The sequence below is a fragment of the Choloepus didactylus genome, chromosome 9, assembly GCF_015220235.1.
Source record: "Choloepus didactylus isolate mChoDid1 chromosome 9, mChoDid1.pri, whole genome shotgun sequence".
Lineage (NCBI taxonomy): Eukaryota > Metazoa > Chordata > Mammalia > Pilosa > Megalonychidae > Choloepus > Choloepus didactylus.
The window spans coordinates 111,234,864-111,257,485 of record NC_051315.1 but is presented as its reverse complement, the minus strand read 5'-3'; the positions used below and the strand labels follow the sequence as shown (position 1 = coordinate 111,257,485).

At 37.6% G+C, this 22,622-nt stretch overlaps 2 protein-coding genes across 7 annotated transcripts in view; one reads left to right on the top strand and one right to left on the bottom strand.

Annotated features, from left to right (window-relative positions):
• Window positions 1–12,235, top strand: part of USP37 (ubiquitin specific peptidase 37) — a 159,207-nt gene extending 146,972 nt beyond the window's left edge. For all 6 annotated transcript variants that reach the window (XM_037848579.1, XM_037848581.1, XM_037848583.1 and 3 more), the window contains 5 exons: window positions 2,476–2,536; window positions 5,395–5,510; window positions 6,646–6,715; window positions 7,100–7,238; window positions 7,807–12,235. In XM_037848579.1, coding sequence (XP_037704507.1) covers window positions 2,476–2,536; window positions 5,395–5,510; window positions 6,646–6,715; window positions 7,100–7,238; window positions 7,807–7,894 — 474 coding nt within the window. In that variant the 3' untranslated portion in view covers window positions 7,895–12,235. The remainder of the gene's footprint in view (window positions 1–2,475; window positions 2,537–5,394; window positions 5,511–6,645; window positions 6,716–7,099; window positions 7,239–7,806) is intronic.
• Window positions 11,160–22,622, bottom strand: part of VIL1 (villin 1) — a 32,346-nt gene continuing 20,883 nt past the window's right edge. The window contains exon 20 of the mRNA XM_037848584.1: window positions 11,160–13,192. Coding sequence (XP_037704512.1) covers window positions 13,079–13,192 — 114 coding nt within the window. The 3' untranslated portion in view covers window positions 11,160–13,078. The remainder of the gene's footprint in view (window positions 13,193–22,622) is intronic.

Sequence of the window (22,622 nt, the reverse complement as noted above, 5' to 3'; positions counted from 1 at the left end):
TTGATAGTTTTGTTTTGTTTTGTTTTGTTTTTTGTAAATCCAAATGTAAAAAAATGTATTATTGGTTGCCTTCCATTACTGTGTGTAATTCATTGTATGATAAAGCAAGATAAGATATTAGAGATCATCCTTAGCCCAACTTCATTTTGCAAACATCATGATTTTATCAATATTTTAAGGTGATGTATTTTTTGGTCTTTTTCTCACAATATAAATAGTTTTCCTGTGAATTATTTGAGCATAAAATTCTCAGAAATATTATCTAAAATCTTATTTTCAGATTTTAGTCACAGAAGAGCATTTATCTGCTCTTTTTTTATATATAGAAATCCCTTCAATTTTTGCTTCTTTTCCTATAGTTGCCAAAGCTGGTTGATTTGTACCATTGCCGTTGCCTGAGATATCTGACTAATAGGTGATGTGTTTCTTGGTTGTCTAATCTTATGCAATACAAACCATGTTAGTGATAAAAATTTGTCCAGACTTCCTAGAATAAATGTATATTAGTGTTTGAAAATACAGTAATCAGATTAAGAAATCTAATTCTTCTAGAACAGTGATTCTCAATCTTGACTGCACATTAAAATTGTCTGAGGATCTTTAAAAAATGCTGATGCCTGAATTCTGCCCCTCAGAAATTCTGATGTAATTGATCTAGGGTATGGTCTGGGCATCTAGATATCTCCCTTCTTCCCTTCCCTCCTTCCCACTCTCCTTCTCTTTCCTCTCCTTCCTCTCTTTCCTCTCTTTCCTCTCCCTCCTCTGCCTCCTCTCACTCCTTTGCCTCTCCCTCTCTTAGGTATTCTAAAGCTTTCGCAATGATTTTAATGTGTGCAGCCAAGATTGAGACCTGTTCTGTAAGCACTTTAGAACCAGCTGTTCTGTATCCATTTATTTATAAGAACTGCCCTACCTGTCTTGTCTTCAAGACATCTATGTCAAAACTACTTTACAAATATAAGAGACCAAGTTCTGATTTCTTTGGAATAGTTCTTTTTAATGCACACATGTGCAGAAATTCAGCACCCATCTTTTGTAGACAAAAGATATATTGTTTCCTGTCAGCTGAACCAAGCAAGTCTTTAACCTTCTGGTTTCACAATATTCTTGGAACTTTAAGTAACCATATTTCCCCTTCAAGAATATCTTTTCTTTGAAGGATTGTATGTTGTGGGAATATATCTCAATAAAATTGCATTGAAAAAAAAAAAGAATATCTTAACACAATATGACTGCTTCTAGGATTGTAATGCAAAATAGCTCTTTTTTTTTAAGTTTCTTTTTTAGTTTAGTAACTAAAAACAAGTCCAGCAGAGTTTCTGTTTGGGGTGATGACAAAGTTTTGGTAATCAATGGTAATGATGGTAACACAGCATTGTGAATGTAATCAGTACTACTGAATTGTATATTAAAAAATATATATTTAAATATATATATTTATATATAACCATACACACAATGAACCCTAATATAAACTAGGGACTTTTATTAATAATAATATAATTCTAATAATACCAATTCATTAGTTGTAACAAATATAGCACACTAATGCAAAATATTAATTATAGGGAAAACTGTGTGATGATGGGGGCAGGTATATGGGAACTCAGTACTTTCTGTGTAATTTTTCTGTAAATTTAGCACTGTTCTAAAAAATAAAGTCTATTAAAAACAGTTCAGAATTTAGAAATGCATCGTTTATAAATTAACTTTTCTCTGAAGATGAGGGAAATTTTTGTAACATTTACCATTTCCCTATTCCTTTTTATGATTGAGGTTGTCAACTAGTTGAGACATTTTCAGGAGATATTGGAGATACTATTTTTTTTCTAGGAGAACTTCCAGCATCAAGAAAACAGCAGTGAGCAGCATTCATTTAGTAAGCATTGTACCAGGCACCTACTAAAGAAAAACGTAGAAACCTATTAATAATATCTTGTGGAGATACCGTTTATTTTGTTGTCATAGACTTAGAGTCATTAGTGTGCCAGAGCCGGCTCACTGCCATTAACTCTGGAGAATTGATTATGCATCTCTTTCCAACTCCGCATTCAGTGTCTTCACATTGGTAATTTGAAATTGGCCATGGTGAGAATATTTACACCATTGGAAATTGGCAAGTACCACAAATCAGGGGAAAGGAAAGAGAACAATTTGCAAAGTATCTACTCTGTGCCAGGCATTTTACACATGCAAGGAGAGGGGAAACTGCATCATCGCGTCACCTTGAATAATTTTTGGTTGCCAGGCCAAATGCCTTTGACTGGAGGAGAGAGCATTTAAGCCTTAAGGTTGTTTTTAAGAGGACAGTGTTGAAAAAAGTAAAGAACAAAACTTCTCCATATCCCTCAAAAAAATCATATTTCAAACATCCATAAGGTTATGGAAAGCAGAGCATCTGATGATATCCTCATTAAATAAGTTTTTAATCAGTAACCTCTTCAAATATCTTAGTTTTTGTTCTTGTCCCTTTAGGAGGCTTGGGAACAGAAAGAAGATGATGACATCAAAAGAGCAACAGAGTTAAGTCTTCAAGGTGTGGAGATTACTTTAGTTACAATTTTTTAAGTGATAAAGTGTATCACACACAGAAGAGTATATAAAATGTATATGTCTGTTATTTTTAATAACAATAACAAATTTGAAAAAGCAATAATGCCACTGTTCAGACTCCCAAAAAAAGATAATGTGACTTTAGATTCCACATGAATTTATAAGAGCTCACTTTGGGGAAGTTAATGGAAAGGTCATGAGTGAGTACTCTCAGAAATATATGGTTCACCCAGTCCTAACCATGGCAGGACTAGTATGTGGACCAGGTACTGGAAGTCCATAGGGATATATAGTCCTGGCGATTGGGCTATCATATTTTCTATTTCCAAGATCATCTTGATCTTTCTTCAGCTTTCAGAAATAGATCAAAGCTGAACACTTTGGTAGTACAAAATGAGTGTTCTCAGCTGATGTAGACAGCAGGGCATGGGGGAGAGAGTAGGAATTTCACAGACACATGGTTAAGACAGAGTTTCAGATAAGAATCCAGGCTGAGCTCACCCAGGCATTGTGTCCTCAGGTTAAAAAGATGATACAGTGAAGGCAATGGTGGCTGTCTCTTGAGTCATACTGCTCCAATCTAGAATGGTTGTCTTCTATATCCATGCACAGATACCCTGAGATCTCACTTAACTATTTTCCTGGGGAATCCCCCTGATGCTCTTCTTTGTTTGAGTCTCCTGTTTCCTGTATCTCATTCTTCATCATTCTGGTCTGCTCATGTTTTGATGAAGAACATCCTCCAGTAGCTTACTGAAAAAGAGGAGATGCAACTTAAATTTTTTGAGACCTTGCAGATGTATTCTTTTCTAGCATTTGATTGATAGTTTGGCTGAATACGGAATTCCAGATTTGCAATCATTGTGATAGCATTGCTCCCTTATCTTTTTTTTCACAAGGTTGCTGTATGAAAAAGTTTTCTGAAGCCATTATCCTGATGTGATCTGTTTTTTCTCTGGAAGCTTGTAGGGTCTTCTCTTTGTTTCTGTTGTGATCACAATGATAAGTCTTGATGTGGATCTATTTCATCCATTTTCCTGGGCACATACTGGATCCTTTTAATCTACACATTTGTCTCTCTATTCTAGAAAATTTACTTGAATTATTTTATTACTGATTTTTCTCTTTCCTCTTTTTGGAATTCCTGTTATCCAGGTCCCCTAGTCTGGTCCTCTTAATTTTCTTATCTCTTCTTTCCAGTTTCCCATCTTTTTGCTATTTTGCTCTACTCTGGGAAGTTTCTTCAAACTTATCTCCAATTCCAAACCTTCTGTTTTTTATTTCTACTATCATGTTTCTAATTTTTAATAACTTTGTTTTGTGAATGTTCCTTTTTTATAAGATTGGGGTTTTTTGTTGTTTCATGGAAGCAATATCTTCTTAACTCTTTTGAGGATATTATGTGAATTTTGTCTTTTTTTTTCTTCCTGATCAGATTGTTTCCTCCAAATTTCTGTGTCATGTGTTTATTATGGTCTTTTTATTCCTTTTTCTCATAGCTGTCAGCTCATGTTTAAGAACTGGGAACTAATGAGATGATTGGAAGCTCTGAGCATATAGAGGGCTTGTCAACCTTGATTTTTACATGGTAGAGTTTCTTGGAGAATGACGTTTGTATTTTTAAAGCCTTTTTCTCTGCCTGATCAGATTCCTAAGGAGAAGTTTTCCAATCTCTTGCCTTTGCCTAAAGGTAGAAGATGTGGCTACTAGAGTTCTGAAGCCAAGTATAGGAATAGGGCTGGAGGTGGTGGTCTTCATACTCATCATTCAGCATTCATGCTGTCACCTAGTCCCCTATTTTCATTATGGTACTCATGACCTCACCAACAGTCATGAGCATTTCCTAGTCCAGAGACTGTTTTACCATATCCAGAGAATAAAGTTCCAGACTTCTGTCATTGCCCAGCAGCATGAAGTTGGGGGCAGTGGGTCAAAGAAGTCTGTTTCTCAAACGGCTTTCATACAATCCTTATTTTATCCCCTCCTTAACCTCCAGTTCCAGGGCTACCTGTTACTTACAAGTCTTTAGTACTTGAAGATTCCGTGATGTAAATAGGTTTGAATCTCAACTTTTCCATTACTGGCTTGGGGTTTGGCTTTCACTTCTTTGGATCTGCTAAGTCAGTCATCCAACATTTTGATGCTGTAGTCTGTTTTCCTTTTCTTCTCATTCTTATGTGTTCATGTCTTTTAAACAACCCTATACTGTGATTTTAGTGGCATTAATTATATTTTAAGGAAATAGCCATTTATGTACAAACATTCCTGGGATTCTTTACTTAAAGTCATTAGTAAAGATGGATTCTTCCAGTGGAAACATATTAAAGAAAAACTGGATCTTGGATTTGTTTGCTTAATGTATTTTAGAGTTAAAGGTTGGATTTCCAATATTTTTATTACATTTCTAAAAAATTAATGTTAAATAAATGAAAGGCTGTTGACCTTTTTGTGGTTTCTGTTTTATGAGGATGATTTGTATTTGCTAGTCACCCTACAGACAGTATGCACTAAGTACTTCAGATCTGATGTATAATTTATATGATATGGAACATAGTGAAATTTGGTTATCTGTAAAAGCATATTCTCTTTTTCAGTTTTATTCCTTTCTTACAAGGCTTAGGTCCCGTTATCATTAAATATATTTAAAAGCAAAAGGAGCATTTCTTTTACAGATACCTGGTGCCTGGGAATTTATTCTCCAAGTGGATTAGAACCTTAATAATATGTTTTATATTTTCTTAGGATGATAAATTGTACCTCAAGCTATTTTTTATCTTCCTAATCATATTCTTTGTGGCTATTCCAACAACTTTTACAAGACTTTGTCATTGTGTTCTTCAGAGTTTAACAACTCCTTTCTGGATGCATTGGGTTCTGATGAGGACTCTGGAAATGAGGATGTTTTAGATATGGAGTACACAGAATCTGAAGCTGAGGAACTGAAAAGAAATGCTGAGGTGATGTTTTATTCCCTGAGTAGAACTGGTCAGATTGTCAATTTTACTCCTCTTGGCCTTTGTCTTCAACCATCCCACTGTCTGTTTCCTTTGCTAGCTCATTAATGCCCTTGTGGCTCTCAAATGGTCTTCATTTTCTCTTGTCCTTTATCTTCATTTCTTACAAAGGATTAAAGCAAAACAAAATGGAAATAAATCCAGACCCCCTTGTGTGCATGTTAGATAAGAGCTAAGTAATATGGCATAACTCAGAGGCATACAATTATTAAATTACCTTTAGTTCTACCATGTAACTAATAGTTAATTATTAATAATTGGTGTTAATACTTAAATAAGTGCTATTTAATTGTTTCACTAGCAGTGATCATTTTAGTTGTTTCTGTTTTTTCACTGTAATAATAATACAGTGAAGAACGTGAGTGATATGGTGTTTTCCGTATTTTGGGTTTTCTTCTTTAAGATAAATCCCAGAGGTAAATTACTGGATCAAAGTTTATGAACCTTTTAATAGTTCATGGTTTACCTATAACAATATTCTTTCCCAAAATTTTACCTTGTGCTGCCTGAAGTTCATGAATATCACTTTCCAGTTTTATTTTGTTTTTTATTTTTTTACTAACAATATTTTAATAGCATTTTTTAAAATACTAAAAAGTTCACTCAATCTCTACAGCAGATCTGCAACTCTTTTATTTTTTCATTGTTTTCTAGTATTTCACGTTCACATACTTATTTTTATACAACTATAATTATTACATGCATTCATGTGGGTTGGGAAAAAAAAACATTAACATGTTACTGATCCACATCATTTTTTTAACTGCATAATACTGTATTCAGTTGCTTTACCACTATCCAGTCAACTATTATCAGACATATTGTTAATTACAACTTTTCATTATTGTAAATAATGCTAGAGTGAATAATCTTATGCATATATGCTTTTGTTCCTTTGAATTATTGTCTTAGGATATTCATTGGGGGTGGAGTTCTTGGGTCCACTAGATTTTTTTATTGATTCTGACTACACCACACACTGAGACTTAGCCTTGTCTGCTTTGATAATAAATTCAAATTCAGTGTTTTGCTTTTATTCAAATAAAGAATTAGGGTTATACCCACTTCTCTTTTCCAGACAGGAACTCTTCCTCATTCATATCGGCTCATCAGTGTTGTCAGTCACATTGGTAGCACTTCTTCTTCAGGTAAATGGACCTCATGATTTCAGCATTTGCTCCTCTTTGGTTGCTCTGTGCTTAGCTCTGTGATCTATAAGTTGAGTGCATCAAGAATAATTTTGAAATCCTTTCTTTGATCGCACTAAATGTGAATTATGTTAATAGATATAGCTGTTTTGATTCTCCGTTTGTAAATGACCTGACTTCCCCTAACCAAAATATATCTATCAAAAAGTTATAGTATTTTCCTCCCTTAATTCTCTGTACTTGTTTTTTGAATGATTTTTAGAAACATTGTTGGGGTGGGGTGGATGGGGTGGCTGTTTCTATCTCTTTCTGAAACTTCCTGTACCCGAGAAAAATTGAGTATGTTAAAACAAAAACTCAGTTTTAAGATTTTGTTTATTTTAGGTCATTACATTAGTGATGTGTACGACATTAAGAAGCAGGCGTGGTTTACTTATAATGATCTAGAGGTATCTAAAATCCAAGAGGCTTCCGTGCAGAGTGATCGGGATCGGAGTGGTTACATCTTCTTTTACATGCACAAGTAAGAAACTTCGCCAGATCTGAAGCCCAGGCTAAAAATCACCCAAACTCTTTATTCCTTCTTTGAGGATAAAATGCTCCTATACTTAATTGGTTGACAGCTTTTAGTTTTTGTTATCTTTGCTTACAGCTCATCTCTTTTGATATTTCCTTGTAAGTCCAGAATATTTTTCTCTTAACTCAGCATTAGTACTACTCATCATATAGTACCATCTGGGTAAGGAACTTAAGACAGTTTGTTTTACGACAGGAGCCATCCTATCATAAGCCTTTTTGGTATTGCAGTTGTATCAAGCTCAAAGTTCTGATTTATATGGATGAGAACTACTTAGTATTTTTATTAAAGCCGGCTAGCTATTGCCATTTCCTCCTACTGTTCTTAAAAATCAGAAGCCAGGGGGGTTAATAGAGTGATTGAATGGGTCATTTGCTTATTTAATGAAATTTCGGCACCAAATGGGATTATGCAGATTTAGTCAGTAGCTATTTTCTGTTGCTCTTTTTCCTATCTTTTGACTTAGCTCATTGAATTTCCTGTTTTGTTTTTTGTTTGCTCGTTTTCTTTGAAGGGAGATCTTTGATGAGCTGCTGGAAACAGAAAAGAACTCTCAGGCACTTAGCATGGAAGCAGGGAAGACCACTCGTCAGACCTCGTGAGGAAAAACTTCCTGGGTTGGCAGTGTGCACTGCATGTTCTCTTTTACTGCCTCCCACTAAACCTTTCCTCTGCCAGAGGAGAGTTCAGAACTGTACTTAATGCGGGAGCAGCAAACAGCTCAGGGCCCAACCAAAAGAGGAAAATTGCAATTATGCAGAATGCTCCATGCTGTTTTATGGAAACCTTGGTCTCACACCTGTAGCTGATTATCCTCTTTTTCTCCCACAAGAGTGGAACTTCCTATTGTCTTAGGAATACATGTTGTAAATAGATAGATGTATACACACACATGTACACACACACAGAATGAATGGAGCCTTAAAAAGTTAGAATGAGTCACCAGAGTATGCCTGTTCAAAATTAATAGCACAGCAGTTTGGAGAAGAAATGAAGGTGTCAAATAGTCCATTCACCTGAGAAATGTGTGAAGGATACACAGTTGGCTTTTAGCTTTTACGTTCTTTGAGTAGTTTCACTCAAGGCTATAATCTTTCATGTGATTCTTATTAGTAAAGTTCACTGGAAAGCCAGCTCTCCATGTTACACTAATGATAGTTTGGCCTCCTTGCAAGGGATGGGCTTTTCTGTCACATGACTTGAGTTTTGTTGTTGTTTTGTTTTGTTTTTTTTTAATTTCATGGATTTGTAATGCCGTTGCTGTTTACATGCAGTCCCAAGAAATGGATTGTTGGTGCTTTGGAATTTGTTATATAGTCCCAATTTGATATTCATTGTACACTCTGCATTTTCTTTAATGAGATTCCTTCATGCAATATGTTCATCATATATCATCTATATTATTAGAGAGGTGAAGAAAAGAGTCTTTTGTTTTTCTTCTGTATCATTCTTCCATGAAACAGACACTACCTTAACAGGTTGTAACCAAAACTTTTAGGAGTTAGGAAGATAATGTCCCATTTGGGACTCACCATCAGGTATTCTTTGAAGAGGCAGCAGAGATGTTTAGGGTTAGGGAAGAATGCTAGCATCTCTGGACCACTAATGCAAAAAGCCCTACCGCAAGTGTGAAATTAAGTTTATGAGTATAGGATAGAGCTTGAACATTTAACTTTTTGCTGTCTGGCTTTGCCCTTAAAACAGGGTGGGAATAAAATGCAATTGGTGTAGGTAATACCAAGAACTAACAAATAAAGGTGCATAATATATTTATCTTACTGTTCAGGTGCTTTAAGTTGATGTTAAATGCGGGCACAACATAATGTGCAACATTAGTTTCTCAGCTGACATTACCAGTTTAGTAGGCAGCTTGCAAACCATACAAACAATGAATTTGAGGGTAGAATTCTGTCAGGTGTCATTAGGATCTCACAGTTAATTATAGAAAAATGAAACCTTCAGTATTTTCTTTCATGTTTTTTCTTTCTTTTATTGTAAACGGGGATTATTCTTCAGTTCTGACATAGGGACAAAACCACATCCATTTTTCAGGGGGAGAAAATATTTTAAAATCCATCGTCACAGAAGATGCAATATCTTTTCCAAAAGGTTTCCTTAAGAGATCTGCAGCCCCCACTCTTGGAATTGGATGTGTTCTGACATAGTAACCTATTCTAAAGCATCTTTTGATTGTAAGTGGCCTCAGCACTTTTGCTTAACTACTGATAAATGTTATGCCTCCTTCTCTCTCCCACATACATTACTGTAGTGAATGTTACAAAATGGTACAGTGGTGGGATTTGCAGGAGTAGTTTAGAGAAGAGAGGAATAATTGTTCAAAGACTAGCTTTTTAAAGTTTATTTCCACCAGGGAGCCTTTTGTTTTTTGTTTGCTTGAAAATAACTGGTTTCATCATAAATGAGTAAAGTGGTAATCAAATTCTTTATTTATTACTGCCCTGTTTTTGCCTTTGGGAGCTTTGAGAGTTCCTGTGTAAAATGTTTGGGAATGATTTGAAGTGAGGGCTGCAGTAGGGCCAAAAGAAAAGTAGAAAATGCTAAAAGCCTAGACTGCCTCGTGAAGCAGCCCCATTTGAATTGCTCTCATAGCTTGAATGTGTGTACAGTTTAGAAGTACACTTGCCTCAGAAATCTGAATTGATTTGGTCTTCATGTCTTGGGTAGTACTTGTTAGTTGAAAATAAGTTACTGGGATATATGAATTATCTCACTGCTCATATAATTACAAGTTTGGGCTTGAATTTTACTTGATATCTATATCCATTGTTGTGGCCTTGTCAGCTTCCCCCTTTCCCTTAATTTCTTTAACTATCACTCCTTTCACTACAGTTAAATGGTCAGTGAAGGGTTAGTGACTACAGATGGAGATTTCAGCTGGACTATGTTGATAGAGTTTGTTATTTTTTTGAACTGGCTGTATATATTTAAAAATTATAGATAATATATTATTTTTTGCACAGTGTAATCAGTTTGCCATAGTTGGGGAATGGGGCAGTTGGCATACTGGGGTCAGAAAGGGATGTGTTAGATAGGGACAGAGTGCTTGAGTCCCAGGCAGTCTACACAATAACTAATTAACTTTCTTTAGTGCAAATGCCAAATGTGTGGTGACATTACTTTAAATGACATTGAATTGGAACTTGACAGCACTTAGTTCTGCACATGACCTTTTGATCTTAATTGGAATTTTTTAAAAGAAAAATAAACCAAATAAAATTCAAGCTTGTTGATCTTTGTCATCTAATATGGATAGTTGGAAAGTTGCATGTGGCCAAATGCTATTATCACTTTAGTTGACATGACTGAGAAGATGACTGTTTTGTAGGGAATATACTTATATTCGAGTGCACACCATCAGTTTTGGCTCAGCAGGATAGATTAGAAGCAAATCCATTAATTGTTCTATGTATATTTTGATTGCAGAAGCTGTTTGTTTACTTGCCAAGGTCTATTAATTTCAGGCCTAACTTAAATGATTTAATAAATGTAACAAATGTAAATGTGTTTACATTTTAAGTATGCAGTGATTCTTACAGATCAGTTCATTGACTCCAGGAGGCAAATATTAGGCTACACATGTCTTTCTCTCCTTCATTGAGTATAAAATTCTTCTACAAGTTAAGCTTTAAGAATTAAAACCTAAGCAAGGTAATTCATGAATTTACTTATTCTTCCATACTGTAGTTAGCATTATGTAACTATGTATAGCTACAGGTACAGTTGTATACTGAAAATTTTCTGAAGCCATCTAAATTGAAGAGATTCTTGGCAGGGTTTCAAATATATAGTTGAACATGGGGGTAGAGAGGGCTGGGGGAAAGGCAGACAGAAAAAAGGAAGTATATAAACTCATTTGAGATTTATTGGGAAGAAGTTATATTTAAAAAAATAAAAATATTATTATTCTCCCTCTTCTCTCCTCTGAAATGACTGCAGTGGATTATCTTAGTTATTCATCCATTTTCTCCCCCATTTGATTTAATTGACCTCCTCATGTGGTCTTTTGTTTTAAATCAGAGACACAAATTTCCAAGTACACATGAATCTTGTATATATAGGGAGATATTAGGAAAAATCACCACCAACCCAACACCAGTGGCAGGTCACATTAAAGAATCCTGATGAAACAGATAATGTCCTTTTCCTCCCATCTTGCTTTACACTGAGTATGTACACTTAGTGTAAGTGTGTACACTGTGTGTGTACAAAAGCAACAGATTTTTGCCCTCTGACATGTATTATTCCAAAATGCTAATTTTATCTCTATCAATGTCTTATTAACATCTAAAAATATATATATTTTATTTTATTGGAAAACTATGGTTAGGCTGTGAGAGTTTTATGACAGAATTGTTTTGAATCCTTTATGGCATGCTTTGATTACTAAAGGGCAGAGGTTCAAAGTATAAGTGTCTCTACTGGCATGAGGGTTTGGATCAGGACCCAGGTTTGTCAGAAGGTCAAAGCCAAAACAGAAGAGCAGTCAACTGAACTGGTCTGTTTTGAGGACAAAGTGGCCTGACTGAAGAACATGGCCACATGCAGTTGTGACACCCCTTTTCCTCTTACCCAGGTTACCCTCCCTCTGGTCTTTTCCTTCCCTCCCCAATTTCTATGGCCTATTGTCAGTGTTCTTTATTTATGCTTATGGAGAGGAAAACAGAAGTGGGGTTCCTACATTTTGCCTAATTGAGCCACTACCAGGTTGGCTGGCAGCTTTGGCCACATTATTTGTGAGGTGATTTTTTTCCTTTGTGTTCTGAGTGACTTTTGATTCTGATTCTTTATGTTGTTTTGTATGGAGCAGCACTTTATCTGTGTTTTAGCAGAACTGTTCCTCTGTATCCTTTACGGTTTTTCATTTTTGTTTCCTTTTTAAATTATGCTTAGAGTTTTTTGTGTGCGTGAAATTAAAGCCTTTATTAACCTTCTGTTGGTTTGACTGTTATTTCTGAAAAGGACTCGTTCTTGCAGACATTTTTAAAAACTAGTTGAAGCTGTGGAAATCATCTTCCTGTTGACCTTCTGACTTGGACTTTCTGCAGCACTGTTACACCTTAAAGGAAACGGAGTGGCAAACTAACATATGGCTGCAGTCACCACTGAGTTCCCATCGTTTTCCTCCGAGGAACCTGTGAAGCTTTGCAGAGTCTTCTGAATAATGGTTTGTAAACCCAATATTGGCCTTAGCTAAGCTCTTCCTTTACTTATTAAGAGTACCAGGACGGGTGAACTAGCATTTGCATATCATATTTGCCTTCAGGCCTTCAGCGAGGACTCAGTGGATCCGCTGTTCTCCCTAGATACTAGTTAGTGAGTATGGAGAAATCTCACAGAGTGATCTTCTAGGCCACTGAGCTCTCTCAAAAAGAAGGGATCTCCTTTAACTATTGTGACCTGAGTAAGGTGGTGAGGGGAGTTTATATAAAAAGGAAAAGCCAAGACCAAGAAAAACCTGGCATGGCTCCTTGGTGCTCTAATATTCTGGGGAGGGTTTGACTGCTCCTCTAAGAAGGGAGAGCTCTAGACCAAGATAGTTAAAAGTGATGTAACACTCCAGCCACATTCTGGAGAGCTGAAATTGGGATCACAGGCTCCTTATGGAGGATAGGCAGGTTACCACACAGAAGTGGCATTGCCACAGATTCTGCTGCTCATAGGTACAACTGTAAAATTTCACTTCAATTGGGATAGGAATAACACCAGTAATAAACAAAACCCCACGAGCAGGGTAAGGCACTGCTTTACAACCACAGCTACTCTTCTTAAAATAGTCCTTTTTCTTTCTTAAGGTTTTGTTGCTTCCATCGAGGCAGGGCAGAGAAGGCAGCTGGAGTCATCCCCAAGGCCTTAGTGAAATCCTCAATTGACAGGTGCTCCTAGAAAAGAGAGAGACCAGAGGGCAAAGGTCACATTCTGCCCAGGGTTTGCATTGAAGAGTCTTACAGGCCAGGCATAGAAATCAAATGATGAGCCAAAGCAGGCAATGTCATGAGAGCTAGGAAAGTGAATGAGAGGAGAGGGGCAGCATTTTAGGGTTCTAGGGGTTTGGTCCCTGAATAATTCCATTTGGAACATAATAAAAAAGGCAGTAACAACATGGTAGCTTTGGTTCCTTTCCTTTTGACCAGGGTCATGTTCACATTAGTCCTGAAATAAGAATAGGGACATTTGACTTAGCTTGGAGTTGCTTCCCTTTCTAGGCCTTAGTTTTCCTCTCTATAATATGGGAGGAATTGGAGAGATCCAAGATGGCCGATTAGGGAGAGACTGGGTTCACTTCTCTCCCAGAAAAACAACTAGGGGTCAGATAGAAACTATCTGCAACAGATCTGGGGCTCTGGAGATTGGAGAGAGTGCTCTGCTATACCCAGGAAAGTGTGGCATGAAAAGTTGGAGAAGCGGTGAGAGATCGTGAGTAACCCCCTCAGCCCCTGGCTCCTGGTGCCCACCCCCAACTCTTGGGGCAGAAAGCATCCTGTTCTCCAGTGTCTGCCAGGTAGGAAGCTCCAGACTAAAGGGCAGCAGAGGTCCACTCTCCCAAGAACAGGGCAGGATGTCATCTAGCATTGTGCCAGCTTTGGGCCAGCAAATTTGGACTGCTGGGACAACCAGCAGTTTCAACCCACCTGACCCAGCTACGCCATTGTCTAGTACCAACAGCTAAAAATAGCCTGCCCCTGAGGGCTGAGGGTAATAGGTTGTTCAAGAGCATCATCTGCTGGTAGGTGAGGAAAGCATACCTCTAGGAAGACATCTAAAGGGCTTTTGGGCAAAGGGGGGCATATGCTGGGCAGATCAGGAAAGTGCACCCTTGGGGAGTGGATTTAAAGGCTTTTAGGTATCCTGACCTCCCTGGGACCCTGTAGAACTGGTGTGGGCCCCCTTCATGGGTCACTGGCCCAGCCCTACTTGGGTAATACTCATGAAACAAGTGTCAAAGAAGAGCATTAACACAAACCCAATCAAGAACAAAAAGTTTGGTAAGAGAGAATCTGACCTTCGGAGTAAACTCACCAAGATAATCTGATGACCAGACATCAGCAAAAAATAATAAGCCCTATTAAGAAACAGGAAGATATGGCCCAGTCAAAGCAGCAAATCAAAAAGCCAGAGGAGATACAGAATCTGGGACAAGTAATCAAAGATAGTCAAACAAATCTCCCAAACAAATTCAACCAGATGGGTAGAGAGATAAAAGATGTTAAGAAGATACTGGGTGAGCATAAAGAAGGAATGAAAGGCACAATAAATGAAATGTAAAATATACTGGAAGCACACAACAGCAGATTTGAACAGGCAGAAGAAAGGACCAGCAACCTAGAAGGCAACCTCTAAATTCAAACAGACAAAAGAATAGAGGAAAGAATGGGAAAAAAATGAGCAGTGTCTTTGGGAACTGATTGACAACATGAAGTGCACAAACATTTACATCATGGGTGTCCCAGAAGGAGAAGAGAAGGAAAAAGGGGTAGAAGGAATATTTGAGGATAAAATGGCTGAGAACTTCCCAACTCCTATGAAAGGCATTGATACTCAGGTCCAAGAAGCAAACGGACTAACTCTGAATAGACCTACTCCAAGACACATACTAATCAGAATGTCAAATACCAAGGATAGAGAATTCTGAAAGCAGCAAAAGCAATTCATTACATACAAGGGTTGTCTGATAAGACTAAGACCAATTTCTCATCAGAAACCTTAGAGGTGAGATGGCAGTTGTATGATATAGTCAAGATATTGAAAGAGAAAAATTGTCAGCCAGGAATTCTCTGTCCGTCAAAACTGACCTTCAAAAATGAGGGAGAGTTTAAGATAATCAAAGATAAGCAGAAGCTGAGAGACTGTTAATAAGAGACCTGCCCTATAAGAAATATTAAAAGGAGTCCTGTAGGCAGAAAAGAAAGAAGAGAGAGGCTTGGAGTAGAAATGAAGATTATCAGTAAGGGTAACTAAAAGAGTAAAAGAACAAAAATAAGATATGACATATGTGGTGGTTTGGAAATGTTATGTACCCTTAAAGGCCATATTCTTTAAATCCATTCCTGTGGGTGCAGACCTATTGTAGGTGATACCTTTTGCTTAGGTTATTTCAATTGTGATGTGACTCACCTCATTCAAGGTAGGTCTTTATAAGTGGATAAAACAGATACAAAAGCTAAGAGGTGAAATTCAGAGAGCCAGAGAAGCTGAGAGACAAGGACACACCCACAAAAGCTCAGAGAGGAAGCAGAAGCTGGAAGCAACAAAACTTGGGAGAGAAGGACCAGCAGATGTCACCATGTGTCAGAGAAGACCAGATTGCCAACAGCTTTTCTTCAGGAAGACGGTATCTTCCTGTTGATGCCTTAAAGTTGGACATTTTCACAGCCTTAGAATTGTAACTTGTAAGCTAATAAATCCTCATTGTTAAAAACCAGTTCATTTCTGGTATATTGCATTCTGGCAGCTGTAGCAAACCAAAACAACATATAAAGACCAAAGAATAAAATACTTGAAGTAAATGCTGCCTTTACAGTAATAATGTTGAACGTTAATGGATTAAACTTCCAATCAAAAGACACAGACTGTCAGAATGGATAAAAAATTATGAAACATCTATATGTTGTCTACAAGAGACTGACCTGAGACTCAAGGATACAAATAGATTAAAAGTGAAAGGCTGCTCTACCATAGGTTTTACCCTTGGGAAGACGGTTGCTGCAAAGGAGAGGCTAGGCCTCCCTATGGTTGTGCCTAAGAGCCTCCTCCCAAATGCCTCTTTGTTGCTCAGATGTGACCCTCTCTCTCTGGCTAAGCCAACTTGAAAGGTGAAATCACTGCCCTCCCCCCTACGTGGGATCAGACACCCAGGGGAGTGAATCTCCCTGGCAACGTGGAATATGACTCCCGGGGAGGAATGTAGACCTGGCATCGTGGGACGGAGAACATCCTGACCAAAAGGGGGATGTGAAAGGAAATGAAATAAGCTTCAGTAGCAGAGAGATTCCAAAAGGAGCCGAGAGGTCACTCTGGTGGGCACTCTTATGTGCAATTTAGACAACCCTTTTTAGGTTCTAAAGAATTGGGGTAGCTGGTGGTGGATACCTGAAACTATCAAACTACAACCCAGAACCCATGAATCTCAAAGACAGTTGTATAAAAATGTAGCTTATGAGGGGTGACAATGGGATTGGGAAAGCCATAAGGACCACACTCCACTTTGTCTAGTTTATGGATGGATGAGTAGAAAAATAGGGGAAGGAAACAAACAGACAAAGGTACCCAGTGTTCTTTTTTACTTCAATTGCTCTTTTTCACTCTAATTATTATTCTTGTTATTTTTGTGTGTGTGCTAAGGAAGGTGTCAGGGATTGATTTAGGTGATGAATGTACAACTATGTAATGGTACTGTGAACAATTGAAAGTGCGATTTGTTTTGTATGACTGCGTGGTATGTGAATATATCTCAATAAAATGATTAAAAAAAAAGTGAAAGGCTGGAAAAAGATATTCCACACAAACAGTATTCAAGAAAAAAGTTGGGTAGCTATACTGTTATCAGACAAAGTAGACTTTAAATGCAAAGCAGTTTTAAGAGACAAAGAAGAACATTATATATTAATAAAAAGAGCAATCCACCAAGAAGAAATAACATCAGAAAAATTTATGCCCTTAACCAGGGTACCCCCAAAATACATGAAGCCAACACCAGCAAGACTGAAGGGAGAAATACCTACATATTATCTACAATAGTTGGAGACCTCAATACACCACTTTCATCAATAGATAGAACATCTAGACAGAGGACCAATAAGGAAATAAAACTTGAATAATTTGATAAATGAACTAGACCTAACAGACATTTACAGAACAGTACACCCCAAGACTGCAGGATATACATTCTTCTCAAGTGCACATGGATCATTCTCCAGGATAGACCACATCTTGGGTCACAAAACAGGTCTTAATAAATTTTAAAAGATTGAAATTATAAAAAGCACTTTCTCTGATTATAATGGAATGAAGCTAGAATTCAACAATAGGCAGAAGACTGGAAATTATACAAATTTATGGAGGTTAAACATCACACAGACAACCAGTGGGTCAAAGAAGAAATTGCAAGAGAAATTACTACATCTCAAGACAAATGAAAACAAGAACACAACATACCAAAACTTATGAGATACAGTGAAAGTAGTCTTGAGAGGGAAGTGTATAGCCCTACATGCCTACATTAAAAAGGAAGAAAGAGTTAAAATAAAAGACCCAACTACACACCTGGAGGAACTAGAAAAGGAACAGAAAACTAATCCCAAAGCAAGCAGAAAGAAAGAACAAAGATTAGAGAAGAAATAAATGAAATTGAGAAAAAAAATCAACAAAACCAAAAGTTGGTTCTTTGAGAAGATCAACAAAATTGACAAGCCTTTAGCTAGACTGTCAGGAAAGAAAGAAGATGCAAATAAAATCAGAAATGAAAGGGGAGACATTACTACTGACCCCACAGAAATAAAAAGATCATAAAAGGATAATGTGAAAAACTGTATGCCAACAAACTAGACAGCTTCGATGAAGCGGATAATTTTCTAGAAACAAGCAACCCATGCTGACTCCAGAGGAAACAGAAGCTCTCAACAAACCAGTCACAAATAGAGAGATTGAAACAGTTCATCAAAATCCTCCCGAAAAAGAAAAGCCCCAGACCAGATCGCTTCACAGGTGAATTCTACCAGTCATTCCAAGCATTAATACCAATCCTATTCAAACTCTTCCAGAAAGTTGAAGAGGGGACACTACCTAACTCGTTCTATGAAGCCAACATCACTCTAATACCAAAACCAGATAAAGATATTACAAGAAAGGAACATTACAGACCAGTCTCTATATAAAGATATAAAAATCCTCAACAAAATACTTGCAAATCAAATCCAACTGCACATTATAAAATTATATACCATGATCAAGGGGGTTTTATCCCAAGTATGCAAGGGTGGTTCAACACAAGAAAATCAATCAATGCAATATACCACTTTAACAAATCAAAGGAGAAGAACCACATGATCATCTCAATTGAAGCAGAAAAGGCATTTGACAAAATCCAGCATCCCTTCTTGATAAGAACACTTCGAAGGAACAGAAGGAAACTTCAACATGATAAAGGGCATATATGAAAAACCCACAGCTAGCATCATACTCAGTGTTGAAAGACTGAAAGCTTTCCTGTTGAGATTGGGACAAAACTAAGAATGCCCATTATTACAACTGTTATTCAGCAGTGTATTAGAGGTTCTAGCCGGAGAAATTAGGCAAGTAAAGGAAATAAAAGGCACCCGACTTGGAAAGGAAGAAGTAAAACTTTCACTATTTGCAGATGATATCCTATACCTACAAAGTCCTGAAAAATCCACAACAGAGCCACTAGGCCCAATAAATGAGTTCAGCAAAGTGGCGAGATACAAGAGTAACATGCAAAAATCAATAGTATTTCCTCTATACACTAGTAATGAGCAATCTGAAGAGGAAATCAGGAAAAAAAATTGCATTTACAATAGAAGCTAAAATCAAATACCTAGGAATAAACTTAGCCAAGGATGTAAAGGTCCTGTATTCAGAAAATTACAAAGCATTGCTAAAAGAAATCAAAGAAGGCCCCTAAATAAATGGAAAAACATTCCATGTTCGTGGATTGGAAGACTAAATGTTGTTAAGATGTCAGTTCTACCCAAATTGATTTACAGATTCAACTCAATCCCAATAAAAATTCCAACAGCCTATTTTGTAGAATTCGAAAAGCCAATTACCAAATTTATTTGGAAGGCTAAGGGGCCCTAAATAGCCAAAAACGTATTGAAAAAAGAACAAAAGTGGAGGACACACTTTCTGACTTGAGAGCACATTACAAAGCTACAGTGATAAAAACAGCATGGTATTGGCATAAGGATAGACATTGGCCAATGGAATCAAATTGAGAATTCAGAAATAGACTGTCATCTACGGTCAGTTGACTTTTGACAAGGCTGCAAAGTCCACCCAGCTGGGACAGAGCAGTCTCTCCAAAAAATGGTGCTGGGAGAACTGGGTATCTGTATCCAAGAGAATGAAAGAGGACTCCTATCTTACACCTTTTTCAAAAATTAATTCAAAATGGATCAAAGACCCCAACTATAAAAGCCAGAACCATGAAACTTATAGAAGAAAATGTAGAAAAGCATCTTCAAGATCTTGTGGTAGGAGATGGTTTCTTAGACCATAAATTCAGAGCACAAGGAATGAAAGAAAAAATTGATAAATGGAACGTCCTCAAAACTGAATACTTTTGTGCCTCAAAGGACTTTCGTCAAGAGAATGAAAAGGCAGCCTACCCAATAGGAGAAAATATTTGGAAACCACGTTATCTGATAAGGGTTTACTATCCAGGATATATAAAAAGATCTTACACTTCACAACCCAATTTAAAAATGACCAAAAGACATGAATGGACATTTTTCCAAAGAGTATATTCAAATGGCTGAAAAGCACATAAAAGATGGTCAACATCACTAGCTATTAGGGAAATACAAATCAAAGCTACAATAAGTTATTTCACACAGTTTCAGTTTGCTAGAGTTGCCATTACACAAAATACCAGAAATGGATTGGCTTCTATAAGGGAACTTATTAGGTTACAAGTAACCTAAGTTCTAAGGCCTTAAAAGTGTCCAAATTAAGGCATCAACAAGAGCATGCCTTTCACTGAAGAAAGGCCGATGGCATCCAGAACACCCCTGTTAGCTGGGAAGGCACGTGGCCAGCATGTGCTGGTCCTTTGCTCCCAGGTTGTGTTTCAAAATGGCTTTCTCCAAACTGTCTCTGGGCTTGCATTTCTCTTAGCTTCTGTTTCTCAGCCTCTGTGCATCCTTGCTTGTTCTCCCAGGATGTTTCTCTCTAAGCATCCGGGGATCCTCTCTAAACTTCTCCAAGGCAAATTCGGGGCTTCATCTCTTAGTTTAGCATCTTCAAATGTCTTTCTGTCTGCATCTCCAAGCATCAGCATTTGTATCAGCTCTTGAGCTCCCTTAAGTACTCCAGTGAACTAATCAAGACCCACCTGGAATGGGTAGGGCCATATCTCCATGGAAATAATTTAATCAAAGGTCTCACCCGCAGTTGGGTGAGTCATATCTCCATGGAAACAATCAAAAGGTTCCATCCAACAAGATTGGGTTAAAAGATCATGGCTCTTCTGGGGTTCATAACCATTTCAAACTGGCACACACCTACTAGAATGCTCACTATTAAAGAATCAGGAAACTGCAAGTGCTGGAGAGGATGTAGAAAAACAGGGACATTCATTCCTTGTTAGTGGGAATGTAGAATGGTTTAGTTGCTGTGGATGATACTTTGGCAATTCCTCAGAAGGTAACTATAGGACTGCCATATGATCAGGCAATCCCACGTCTATGTATAGTATACTCAGAAGAACTGAAAGCAGGGATGCGAACAGACATTTGTACACCAATGTTCAAAGCAGCATTATTTACAACTGCCAAAAGATGGAAATAACCCAGGTGTCTACCGATAAATGGATAAACAAAATGTGGTATGTACATATGATGGAATATTATGCAGCTGTAAGATACAAAGTCATGACTCGTGACTACATGGATAAACCTTGAAGACATGTTGAGTGAAATAAGTCAGACACAAAAAGGCAAATATTGTATGACCTCACTAATATGAACTAAATATAACTAGCAAACTTATGGTGTTAATATCTAGAACATAGGTCACCAGAAGATAGATTGAGGGCAGAAAATGGGGCACCAATGCCTAATTTGTGCAGAATATGTAGTAAGGTTGATTAGAAATGGATGGAGGTGATTGATAGGTAACACTCACTGTCCTCCCAACAGCGATGATATGTGTGCATGATTGTGATCAAAAGGGAAAGTTTAGGTCATGTATGTTACTAGAATGCAAGCCAGAGGATGAAACAAGGGACTGTATAACAGTGAACCCTCTTCAGGATGAAAATGTTCTCGAGTTGATTGGGGTGATGAATGTACAACTCGGAATATACTAGAAGACAGTGATTGTACGCTTCAGATGGATTGTATGGTATGTGAATTTATCTCAATAAAACTTTTCAAAAAATGAGGAATCTTTTAAAGGCCAATTTTTGCTTCTTTAAAAGCTTTCATAAGGGTGAAAATATTACATATGAAAGGGCATTGAAAACAAGGTGTCTTTTTCTATCTATGCTTATCAAATAATGAACCTGCAGCTAAGGGATCCTTCTTCACATGATTCTGGCCCACAGAGTAAGCAGATGGGCCCTAGAAGGGAGTCTTCCCAGGTCTGGATATATAAGACTTAGTTGCTGTTATCATAGAACACAGCTCTTCTACCAAAAGCCCCTGTCCCTAGGGAGGGTCTCTCCCTCTTGGGCCCTACATTGTTTAGATTAAGTGAGCACGCCAGCCACAAGGGATGTTTACTCATGTATACTGCAGTAGCAGTTATAAAGATGCTTAAGGCAGACTTGAATATTCCCATTTTCAAGTGATGAAACTGAAGTTCAAGAAAGTTAAGGTCCTCTGATTCCACATACATGTTGCACTGCAGCCCTTCCTTAATACTCCCTTCTTGAATGATTTCAGGGCTGTCATAAAGGGCTACTTGTCATCTTTCCCTCTCAGACCTGTAAGGTATATTATTATGCTCACAGTTGACTGAAATTTTACCAGTATAGATAGCTTCATCCCTTTTCGCTTACAAGTTTGTTCCTGGCTAAACCCTCATCTGTCATTTATATTCCACTACTTCTTAGGTGCAGATTTTGCTTAGAGATGGTGGGATAGTGGGAGGGTGGTACCAGGGGATACAACTGAGGTGGGGGCAAGTATTTCAGTGGAGAAGCTAGGAAGGCCAGAAAACAAATTGAGAGACAAACTTTACCTAGCTGTTTTGAGTAGAAAACAAAATGTTTGGATATATGACTTGTACTGGCTTCTTTCCTCCTGTGAATGACCTAGAAACACTAGCAGAATTCTACCTATACCCTGTTGGCTCAGAAATCATGACTTGAGAGTCACTACCTTACTAGGCCTTAGGTTTCCTCAGCAGTAAGATGAGGGGACTGACTGAAATGACCTCCCCAACTCTAACATTGACATGATGGTGCTACTAGTCCAGGCAAGCTACATACACTCAAGACACACTCAAGTAAGACCCCAAATTAAAGTTACTATAAAACAGCATCTCTTGGCCTTCATGCCTGCTCCCTCCACTGGGCACCAGGAAAGGACTGACTTGGAATGCTGCTCTGCTAAGTGGAATTGCCCTGAG